Source organism: Vanellus vanellus (genome assembly GCF_965231255.1).
Source record: "Vanellus vanellus genome assembly, chromosome: 2".
Taxonomy (NCBI): Eukaryota; Metazoa; Chordata; class Aves; order Charadriiformes; family Charadriidae; genus Vanellus; species Vanellus vanellus.
In genome coordinates this window covers 146,894,520-146,906,550 of record NC_138906.1, presented here as the reverse complement: position 1 = coordinate 146,906,550, position 12,031 = coordinate 146,894,520, and the positions used below count along the sequence as shown (strand labels likewise).

The 12,031-nt window shown below is 39.0% G+C and overlaps 1 protein-coding gene across 1 annotated transcript; it reads left to right on the top strand.

The window, feature by feature from the left end:
- Window positions 1-7,224: 7,224 nt before the first annotated feature.
- Window positions 7,225-10,716, top strand: FBXO43 (F-box protein 43; the record flags this gene model as incomplete). Its single annotated transcript, XM_082480082.1, has 4 exons — window positions 7,225-8,702; window positions 9,604-9,706; window positions 10,193-10,378; window positions 10,468-10,716. The coding sequence occupies 4 exons, from the start codon at window positions 7,225-7,227 to the stop codon at window positions 10,714-10,716; spliced, it is 2,016 nt and encodes a 671-aa protein (XP_082336208.1).
- Window positions 10,717-12,031: the final 1,315 nt, after the last annotated feature.

The following is a 12,031-nucleotide window of genomic DNA, read 5'->3' as shown; positions in this document are numbered from 1 at the left end:
GTTCTACCTCGACGTCCCGTGCGTTTTCAGAAGCATTTTACCTAAAATCCGTGGATTAAAACTACAAGTCGATATTTTTAATCCGGTGGGCGGTATCGTATGCGCACATATTAAACCAAACTGACAAGCTTGCGACAGTAAGTATTTTAAGTGCAAGGTCGTATCACTAAAGAAGTTCAAACGTCGACGGTTCCCGTACATACTGAACTGAAGTGGCGCAGGCGACTAGTTAGTTAGCGCTGATTAGCGCCTCTAATTTGACACGGCGCCGGCTGCTCTTTCAGTCACCGGCTCTGCCTCACGGGCGGCGTGAATTTTGAATCTTCCATAGGCGTCTCGTAGAATCAGCTCTCTTTGCTTTATTTCGGGGAAAATGTTTAACAAATATCGGGGTTTGCGGATAGCCGATTCAAATGACTTCATCATTCAAAAGGTTCCCTAGTTTAAGAAAAGGTCTCTCTTTTTCTGTTTCTGAATACTGAATAAAAATTGGTTCCTGAGCACCCAAATGCTCGAGGTTTATCAGCTGTAATCTATTGGTGGTGTTCTCATAGTAGCAAATCACCTTTACACATGATCTATAGCTTATTAAAAATAAACTTGAGAAATAATAAATAGTTGCGGTTTTCCTAATTTTGTATTTAAGTTAGACGTAATAAAAATACAGTAACGATTTTAGACAGCTCATCTGCTTCTCCATACTGCTGTGTATGAATAAAACTAAATAATAATAATAATAAAGAAGACATGTGAAAAGCAGAGCTATTCGTCTCGATTCTGACCTCATCGTGGCATCACTACCTGCCTCCTCCCCTCCGCCCGATCCCGTAGATGCAGGTGCGCACCCAGAGTTCAAAGCAGAGGGAGGGTGAAAAAAGCCTGAACCGTGGTAAATGCACACAAAGTAATTACCATCTCATAAAGAAACAAATAAAAACCCAATTGGTGTTATTTCTCCAGGCCCGTTTCGTATTTTAAAATGCGTTTGATAAACCGATAATTTTAAAAGGATTCACTAATAACACCGCTGTGAAAAAGTCAGCTAAAGTTAATTCTGTGAAAACAAAGTATCCACTATTAAAAAAGAAATCACGTCATTGCTTGATTATTGGCATGGTTTAGCTGTTCCCTTGGAAAAAGAGGATGCTTTACCAGATCTGAAAGCTTCGGTTACTTTAGCCGTTTCTGATAAAGCCCGCCTCCTTCGAGAGGAGCTCTTTAAGAGTAAAACCCCCGTTCTGATGGGCTGATAAACACCAGCTCCAAAGATGCTCCTTGGATTGAGAGTAGCAGAAAGGGCTGGGACGGCGTGGGGAGACCTCCCCTGCCCCGCCAGGTGAAAGAGGTCTTGGAGAAGCGGTAGGACAGCGGGAGGGAGGGCTTGGGGGCGGGCGAGGGGCGAGGTGGGGAGGCGCGGGGTACTTTTTAGGTGGAAAGGAAATGCGTGCTGCAGGCTCTTACCTCACTTTGTTAGTTTAGAAGCAGTTTTCTCAGGTTTTGGTTTGTTGTTTTTGGTTATGTTTGGTTGTGGTTTGGTTTTTTTTTTTTTTGTATGTGACGCTTTCTGTTAAATCACGCTTTTTGGTGTGTATTGCATTAAATGCCACAAGTACAGCTTGTTACATTTCTTGGATAGCTTTGATCCGAGTTACACAAATCCACCCGGGTTTGAGTAACAGAGATAGAACTTGCAACTGCCGTCTCCCGCTTTAAGGAGCTAACAAGCTGCCAATTTCACAGAAAAGGTAATTTGTTTTATAAACAAATACAACTATCTGAAACAGAATTTCTTCTGATTCACGTGAAATAGATGATACTACAGAAAGCTTGTATTACGTTTCTGAAGGTTTCTAATGACTTCTGCTTCTAAAAAGGGACGGGGAGATATCCCAAGAGCCTTCTCTTTTCACCTGTAACAGTTACCTTGTAGTCACAGAAGCCAATATTCTTTATCTAAAAACGTCACAGTTTCCCCCGGCTCTGCATACGTAACTCGTAACCGCCGTCTCCCTGGGGCGGCCGGGTGGGCTGTGCCCGGCTGGAGGGTGCCGAGGGAAGGGAGAGGCTGCACCTCCTGCCAAACCCCACCTGCAGGAATCACCATACCTAATTTCGGCGTTTCTTTGGAAAGCTTATGCCGTGCTTCTTTGGATGTAGGTGTTGCTTTCGGAGTCACACAGGGCGGTTTGACATCTCGTGGAGGTCGGACGTTCTGGTGGAAGGAGAAAACTAGAAGCGTAAACAGGGAAAGAACCAGAAAAATGAGAGATAACCCAGGGTAAATGTTATATTAGTGAGGTGAAGGAGTGTAACACCCAGCGGAAAGAGAACACAACGGCGATTTATTTGGCTTTTCCTCTGTCATACAGACTCACAGAAGGGTTTGGGCTAGGAGGGACCTTCAAAGATCATCTAGTTCCAACCCTCCCCCCCCCCCCCCCCGAACACCTTCCACTGGACCAGGTTGCTCAAAGCCCCCTCTAACCTGACTTTGAACACTTCCAAGGATCCACAGCTTCTGTGGATAACCAGTGCCAGTGTCTCACTACCCCCATAGCGAAAAATGTCTTCCTTATGTCGGATCCTGCTCTCTTCCCCCGGGGGCGGCAGCAGCAGCGAGGCCTGCCCGTTCCCGCCGCCGGCAGCGCCCCCGCCTGTCGCAGGTAGCTCCACCGAGCTCAGAAGAAACAGGCACCAAAGTATTCGGGGTTGGTTTGGTTGGTTGTTTGTATTTTAATATACAGATTAACTAAAACACGGCAAAAACTAGGCGACATCGCTGCGCATCTCCCACCCGACTGAAAGGAGATGGCACTCGACAAACGCTTCATGCTTATTTAGCTCCTGGGCCGTCGGGTACAAATGTACTAATTAACTCGGATTAATTAGCACCCTCATAACTCAAGTTTAAAGGTTGTGGTGCAGATAAGGTTCGTCATCTGCGATGTGAAAGCCTTTGGCTGGCCGTGATCGACCAGCGCCTCAGAAGCTGCCCCTCAGCAGGGAGCTGACAGAGCTCTCAGAGAGGCGGGAAAGCCTCACCCTCCGCGCCAGGCACCTGAGGAGAAGCAGGGCGGGAGGAGGAACGGCGCAGGGGTGCTTTTAATGGTGGGCTGGGTGCGGCGGGGGCCGCGGGGCTGGAGTATAAAGTGTGAGGAGAGAGGTGAGCCTCGCTGGTGTCTGTCTCCCTCTGTTCCTGGGGAGTGGGCTCTCCCCTTCGGCGGAGCCCTTCTCCTCAGGCTCCCGTCCTGCCGACGCCCTGCCCTCGCCCCAGGGCGGTGCCGCTCCTCCGGGGGCCGCAGCGCGAAGGGGGTGGGGGAGACAGCGCGGCAGCGGTTGGTAAGGGCGGGTAGTTCAAATCCAAGCGAGGGAAAGCAGCGGCAGCCGCACGCGAAGGAGCCGGTGTGGGTGGAGAGAAGCGAAGCGGCTCCTCACTAAGGGCAACGGGCCCCAGAGCCGGGCAGCTGAGCTGCTGAGGCGGCAGCGTTCCCTCTCTCCAGCCAGCCGGGGAGGGGGATGCTGAGGGAGCTGCACTCGGTGGTAGGGTTCCTCTAGTCTCTGTTCCCTGTGCCCAGCCGTTTGCCAGATGAGGAGGTGAAGCTGTTGCTTTGCTCGTGTCCGGCACCCCAGGTGACTGAGAGACTCTCGGGTGCTGGTCCCTAGGTAGCTGCCAGTCTTCATCGCTGGGTAATTAGACATTGCAGTGAACGCATATACAGACCAGCTGAAAACTGTGTCTCAACGGTAATGTTTCTCTTGCACGTCTCTCTTTTTCTCTCCCCATCCTTTCTCACTCTAGGTTGTCAGTAGGGGTAAGCAATACTTTGAGTACAGCACCTTTGCTTTGGAAGATCTCGAGTTGCTTCACAAATTAGGGTAAGTGACCCACACCTTACAGATAGGACTTAGCTATGGCATATCAGTATCTTTGAAGGTCTGAATGACTTCTCTGTGTTTAGATCTGGGCGCTCAAAGAGCAGAGTCTTCGGATAGTCAGTTTTACTGCAGATATGGTATCTGTTTAAATAACAAAAAAAAAATATTCTTGTATCACCAGAACTTTGCCTTTATCTGTTTTGTTAATAATGGTGAACAAGAACAGAAAACATCTTGTTTGAGGCATAAATGTTCAGTGTGTGTTGCTGAGGAATGCAAATTAGTATCATGAATAGGCTTGACTCCATCCTAGAACTCATGTTGAAGTTATAGGCACCATTTACATTGCCTTCTAGTAACCAACATTTTTACCTCTTTAGGATGCTTTGTAAGACTAAGCTTGTCAGAAATTATTTCTTGTCTAAGTATCTGAATCCTGCTCTTAATTTAGTTTGAGTCTCTGAATATGAAATATTTTGGTCTGTAAACTGCCAGAAAGTTTGCAGTTGACTTGTAGACCAATTTAAGAATTACAAGATTAGTAATAGATATGAGAAATGTATAGAACACAAGATTCTACACTTAGCAGATGTGGATTTTATTTCTCCCTCTGTAACTGACTTGCTGTGTGACCAGTCTTTTCTTCCCTACACATCTGTTTTATGATGTCTAAAACAAGGTTAACAATACTGTCAGAAATTAAAGATCCTCAAATGAAAATGGCTCGATGTTACATATCAAATCTAGTAGATTAAACTTTTCTCCTGATAAAAAAAAGAGAAGTACTTATAAAACATCAGAAAAGTCATAAGAGGTTTTATTCAGTATCTCTTATAAGTAGCATCTTGTTCTGAAAGGCTCTTCCTTCTGTACTGTATTTGTAAAATGAGACCTTGTGTCACATTAAATCTTAATTTGTGCAAGTAATAAGTTTTTTTTTTTAAATGTATACACAAACCTGAGATGTATACTGGAATTTGCTGTAAAGAAGTATAATGGATACTGTTCATTCAGTGTCTGTATTGCAGTGGCTTCCCTATAATTATTCTCAAAATTGTTCTCTCAAAATCAATATAGTCAGCCCACAGGCTCCCCCTGCTGGACATTGGCGTATCTACAGCATATTTTTGGCTTTTACTCTGCTGTTCTCATCTTCCCTACTTGCAAAAACTTGTTTTTCTGTCATTTTATGTTACTTGAAACACAGGTTTGCTCAAATTCTTTTACACGATAGTATTTTAAATTTCCTTTACTCTCAGTTGTTCATAAGATTAGATAATTTCTCCCATGGAGTGTCTGAGAATGAAACTGCAAACATGAGTTTTCTTTTCATTGTTTCTTCAGTATGTTGCCTGAACATTAAGTTTCTAAACCTGCAACCCTGTGCATTTTTGTAAATGTGTGGTTAGTTTGGCTGTGTTTAAGGAAAATATTCATCTTTTTAAAGGTAAGTGTGGGCATGTGATTTTTTTTTTTTTTTTTTTTGTGGGATTGAGATTTTGAATAGCTGTTGCTAAATAGCATTCAAAATTTAAATCTCTGTCCATCAGCATTTTTGGTAGGAATATCCCCTGGCAATGTTTGCTAACTAACTGCAGTTCACCAAAATTCATCATAGAAAATGAAACCTCTATTCTTTTTATAGAATGCAGAAAGATAATGCCCTATTGTTACTACAGGTCTCTTATTGGTCTTCTTCCTTCTTACAAAAAGAAGAGCTATGCTGATGTGGTCCTCCACTCATAGCATGAATAATCAACTAAAGAGCAGCAATGTACTACATAGAGACTCTTTGTACCTTTTTCCTATCTTTTTAAAGTAACTTTCTAGTTCATGACACAGCATTTGTAGAGGTAAACAGTAGAGCAAAAGGAAGCAGGCCAGACTTCGGAGTTTTTTACCTTTTTGGAATTATTTTCACATGCTTTCTTTCCTGGAAGAATTTTTCTCAATTATGTGGATGGATTTTTTTGTTTGTTTTAAATATATTTGATTTAATACTGATGTTAGCATGATTCTATAGGCCTTTATGCCAAATATTTCAGTCTGCTCTTTAATATCTTGTTCCATTTGAACTTCTATATGTTGCTGTCTCCTCACAGCAGAAAACAAAACAAAGCAATTTCTATATTGAAACGATCTTATAAAGTGTCTTCAGCATGGGTCAAACAATACTAATTAAATGACCCGAGATCATTGATGAATAGTATGGCGTTGTCCCTGTGAAATAATAGAATACCAGTTCTGAAAGCCAGTAACATACCCTAGTAAAAGCTGCTGATTCCAACTTTGAAAGTCTCACAAAGTTGATATGAACTGTGAGAACAGCCCTCATACTGGTATTATTTGTGACATCTTTTATGTGGTTAATGTGTCTTGCATGTGTAAACCAGTAACCTATTGCCACTCTGGATAGGGCGGAGAAACTCTGCCATGTATGAGTGGGGAAAAAAAGTAAGTCTGTATTCTAACATCTCTTGTTTAAATGGGTGCATCAGCCACTTGTAACTTTCCTAGGAAAATATATAGTAGATCTTAAAAGCTTTTATACTTACTAAGTTTACAAGAAACTTTCTTTTTATGTATGTGGTGAGAGGATGTACAGTCAGTCCATCCATTTCTTTAAAGCGTAAAGTTTCAGAACACTCAGTTTACACACAGACCTGAGCAAAAGCAGAGAGCTTCTTTACAAAATAACATTTAAATATTAAGGTAGATAAGAATGCACTGCTTGCTTTGTAACTAGAGGTCAAGTTTTATTCTCTCCAGGGTCTGTGGGGATCTAAATAATAGTGACACCTGTGGACTTGTGACTTCATGATTAATCCTCTCATTTTTCTTAGGGAGAAAATGCCTTTTGTCTAAACTCATCTATTATGAGAGCTTCTGCTAGTTCTTGAGGGCTGAACTGTTAATGGTTGGATGAACCAATAACACAGTGCTAATAAAAATCTAGGTCCTATTGGAATGAGAGGGAGTTCTGTCACAGATTTCAGCACAAATGAGACTCTAGTTGCTGTGTTGCTTATTTGAAGTGTTTTTCCTTGGATAAGGATTGGCAGATCAATTAGCTAACTGGTTGTATGTTTTAAGTTGCCTCACTTACCGGTACTACCCATTTTAATCACTCATTCTAACCATCTACTTGATTGTAATTTATCTTTGTGTTCATGTATAAGCACTGTTGTTACTAAGACTAATGAACATGCTTTTGTCATGACTGCGAGCTTGGTAGACTTACACAAGGCTTTCTCACTAATCTGAGGGTGTTTTGGTGACTACTTTTATCGTTTGTTTCAGAAATAACACTGGTATCTTCATTTACAAAGTCGAAGTGCCAAGCAGAAGATGTCAGACAGTCATTCAGTAATGTTCAATACTCTTAAAAGAAATAGATTAACATCTCCCAGCAGCAATTTGAAATACTCGAATTTTAAAGACACATGTTGCACTTCAGTATTTCTGGACAGCAGATGCAATGAGTCAGTAAAAGATTCTGATGTAGAACATAAAGAAGCACTAAGTGCAACAAGTTTATCATTGCTACAAGAGCATTCTGAGCATATTCATCCAAATGCCCTCTTTCCTGTCTCATCTATTGAAAATGAAATGAATTCCATTTCTTTATCAGAAAGGAGAGATACAAATAGAAGTGCAGATTTTTTTGAAACTCCTAAAGTGAGTAGAAAAGGCTCCTCACTACGCAGGAGACTGGTTTTATCTAAGACTGTTCCAGCTGGCACAACTGTAGGATGCTGTGAAAGACAAGCTGGTTCTTCAGGAAGCAGCAGGAAAAAAGTATTCTCTTGTGTTTTGAGCTCTGAAGAAAAACTTTCACAAACTGCTTTAGATTCTTCAAGAGATAAAAGTTACAAACCTCTTACAGCTAGCACTTCAAAAACTGGGGACTCTAATCCTGATTGCCCAAAGAGGAGACTTTCCTTTTCACAACAAAGGACTTCTACGCTAGATGAATCCAAATGTAAGGACCCCTTATTGCTAGAACCAGAATGTTTATCTCCAATTCAGTGTAAGGATGTTATTGTTAGTAACCCTAATGAATTCAATGAAAGCGTCCTTGTGAGTGTTAGTGATGGGTTGCTTAGGACTTCTACTTACAGTGTGTTACCTGAGGCCAACAAGGGTAAGTTCCTGACTTCGGTCAACAGTCTTGTAGAGAGCTTTAACTTTGAACTATGTGAAATAAACTCTCCCCCCGTTAAGCTGGCAAGTTACCCAGATCTTTCAATACCTGAAGATAGTGGATATAATTCACTTCATTTGGACAAATCAGGAGACTTGTTGTCTGATCATGAGGGGTCTTTCCAAGAGTTCTTCCAAAAACATAAAGAAGGTTCCAAAATTCTGGATAATAAAAGAAAGACAAGAAAACTTGAACAAGTTAGAAAGTTATCCACTCTTCGGGAACAAGGCTCACAGTCAGAGACAGAAGATCATCATAGCAGTCCTTCTACTTCAGCATGTATGTTAACAGAAGAAAGAAACTTTGCCAGTGAAGACCATGCATTAGTTTTAGAAGAACAGTCTAGTGGAGACCTAGTTGTAAGTCACAGAGATCTCTCAAGAACTCCAGCTCTGAAAATAGTTCATGAAATTTGCTTGCAAAGACAAAGATCAGACCAAAATCAAATATCGCAGAATATTGATGGAACAGAAATATTTGCATTAGAACATGTTCTTGCTGGACTTATTGGCAAGAAAATGGGCCTTGAAAAATTAGATATTTTAACAGAATTAAAATACAGAAATTTAACACATGTTCTTGCTATAGTTTTAGATGCTTTGACAGTGGAAAGTCTGTGCAGGTAAGTACTACTGCTTTTTATTTTTTTCCCCAGAAAAGGTGAAAATATGTGTTTCTGCAAATAAATTAGAATAACTTCTGGAATAGTGGCTGTTGTCAATAGAATTTTATTGCTTCTGGGGAAATTAAAAGGTTTTGTACCATTAACCAAGTGGCTCTTTCTGTGTAGTTCTAAAAATATATTGTGTGTGGGAATTAAAAAAACAAAACAAACAAAAAGCCAAACTTGGGAATTAGTGAACTTAAAACTAAATTACATTATTTATAAATTTTAAAATATATTAAAAATGTATTTAAGCCTAGAAAGTAATTTCTTCTCGTTAAAAGTTCCCCAATAATGCATAGTACTCAAAACATATTTTCTAGATTTTTTTTTTTTTTCTCTTCTCAGTTATTTCTAAGCACAAAGATGCTCAAAGGATTTTACTTCAAGTAATGTTCTAGATTAATTTTCAATCAATAGAAACTGTAACTTTTCTCAAAGAAATTGAGTGCCATGTGTTAGTTACAAAGGTAATGGGGAGAATAGGTGGAAGTATAAAGGCATGTATGTTTTCAGAACACTACACACAAAAATGTGACTTTAGAAACAAACTTGGTAAGTGACTTATGTGGAATGAAGAAACATTAAATTTTGTAATTCAAAGTTATGCTGTATTATTTATATTGCAGTTGTTCACTAGATTCTTCTATTATTCTATACGGTGGTGCATAAGAGTACATGAGATCTGTGTTTCATAACAATACAATGAACTCTTGTAGTATATAGCAATAGTCTGTAAAATGACCAACAGTATATGAAATAATGCAAAAATGTTTAAAAGGTAGTCTTGCTATCATGACTTCTGTACTACTTGGCAAAAATGTGAAAGTGGATAACTTCTTTCATTCATTTATTCCAGCATTTGGAAAGTAAGCAAAAACTGGCGTGAAATCATCATACAAGATAAAAGTGCAGATAAGAGGAGAAAGTTGTACATAAAACACCTGAAAGAAGAAGCTGGGGTAAGGTTCGTCTCCAAGGTAATATTTTTTTCAAGTGTGAAAGAAGACAGGTCAGAGGAAAGAGGAAATATGTTGTAAAGCTACAGATAGGTAGCTGATGGTTAGTGGTTGGACTTGATGACCTTAAATGTCTTTTCCAACCAAAATGATTCTATGATAGAGACAGTTCCACCACCAGTATGTGAAAGTGTCTAACAGGAGAATGTAATAGCTTTTATTGTTTTTCAACTGTCCACAGTTTGAGTACTAGTCTTTCAATCATGGGAGACTCTTTTTTGTTTTCTCCCTAAATATATATTTTCTCACTAAATATAAACTTTTAATGGGAAATACATGAACTATACATAATTTCCTTTTCTAATGTGTTGTTGCAGAGGGAAAACAAAAAAAGCAATAAACCAGCTGCATATCCTAAATAAAATTAAACCCTGATGTGCTTCCTTTTGTGTTTTTTTTTCTTTTATTTATAATTATAAACTCTAACAGGAATATTTCTTGAATGCTGAAGATGCTGCTACAAGACTTAATGTTCTCAATAGATCTGCTCTAAGGCCCGTTCAAGCTCAAGCCAGAACTTCTGTAATGCAAACACCAGCTTCATACACTGAACTTGCACCCAGGAGATGCAATTCTGTTCCCCATTCAACTTGTAGACAGGAAGAATATGTAAAAGTAGGTGGCTAAGAAACTTCACTTTCAGTTTTTAGAAAACTTTCATTTACAAGAACTAAGTAGCTCTTCTCTCCCTCCTCCTGCTACAGGTTGCTAAAACTCTGTTCACTGACGAAGCTCTAAAACCCTGTCCAAGATGTCAATATCCTGCTAAATATCAATTGGTAAAAAAACGGGGACTATGCAGCAGAGAGGCATGTGCATTTGAGTTCTGTATTTTATGTCTGCATGCTTTCCATGGGTCAAAAGAATGTAATAGTTTATCTGCAAAATGGAACAACAAAAAAGATGCTCCTCCAGGAAGTGCCCAAAGCAAAAGAAATTTAAAAAGACTCTAAATTTGTAAGGCGTGTAAGTCCTTACATTTAAATCCTTTTCCCCTTCTCCTAGATTCCTAATCTTGTTCATATTCTTCCTAAATATATGTATTTTGAAAGTCTCATTCAATGTGTTTTTGCTGACTTATCGAGTTAACTTCTCGTGTATATATCTTAAACAATTTACTATATATTTGTTTTTGAAAAAAGTGAATATTTTAAAATATTTTGTCTTGTTTTATCTGTGGTGTAGTAGCTAGGCACTTACTAACATCTTACATTTTTAATAAAGTATCTTAAATGCAGTCTTCAATATCTAGCTTACAGCACCTCATAGATGTTTAAAAATGTAATTCTTGTCTTAATGACAAATTAAAGAAAATTATTTTTAAAAACTATTTAATGGGATTTATTTATTATTCGCTTTAAATTACAGTAAATGTTTTAAAAATATCTTAATTGGGGCACTAGGTACATATGCAAAAAAAAATACAAAAAAATGATGATACCTCAAAAGCAATATATTAGTTGTCTGAATTTTATAACAGAATAATTATTTTGTTGTCCTCTTAGACAATAGAATAGTAATTTCTAAATCAAGATGATGCTGTGTGGATATTCTCTGGTACTGTTTTTTAGAGTTTTTATCTTTACTTGAAAACTTCAGGTGATATAGTGTGTGTGTGTGTGTGTATATACACACACTAAAATATGCTGTTGCATTACCCTTGTTGTGAACTTACCTTTATACTTAGTCTGACTTTGTATCCTGGATCATCTTATCTTCCGCTTGAATTAAAGGATTATCAACTGCTAGAATCATCCCTTAATTAAATCTACAGCTAGAGAAAGGAAGTCACTGATTTTGCTCTTGTACTAAATATGCTGATTCTTTACAGAAAAAGAACTCCATCTGCCTTTCAGATCTCAAATGATTTTTGTGGTTTGCTTTGTGTGGTGTTTTTTGTTTGTTGTTTGTTTTGTGTGTTGTGTTTGTTTGTGTGTTGTGTTTTTTTTTTTTTTTTTTTTTTTTTTAAAAACCAACTCCTAGCAGTTGGAAACAGCTTGAAATACAGGCAACTGAAGTGGACACAGTACTTGCTCTATGAAGATATAACAATTAACTTCTCCAATTGATATTGTCCTACTTATCCTTTCAAGAAGTTCATTTGTCACAAGCATATTGCAGAACACCTGTAGTCAGCTGGTGTTTCTTCCCCACTCTCCCTCTGATTTTGTGCTATGTGTTATATTTGTGATGTAATTTTACTGTATGCATTTGTAGGTAAGCCTTATCATTGAGCTATTTAAAAAGTAGCCTGATTTAAAAAAAAAA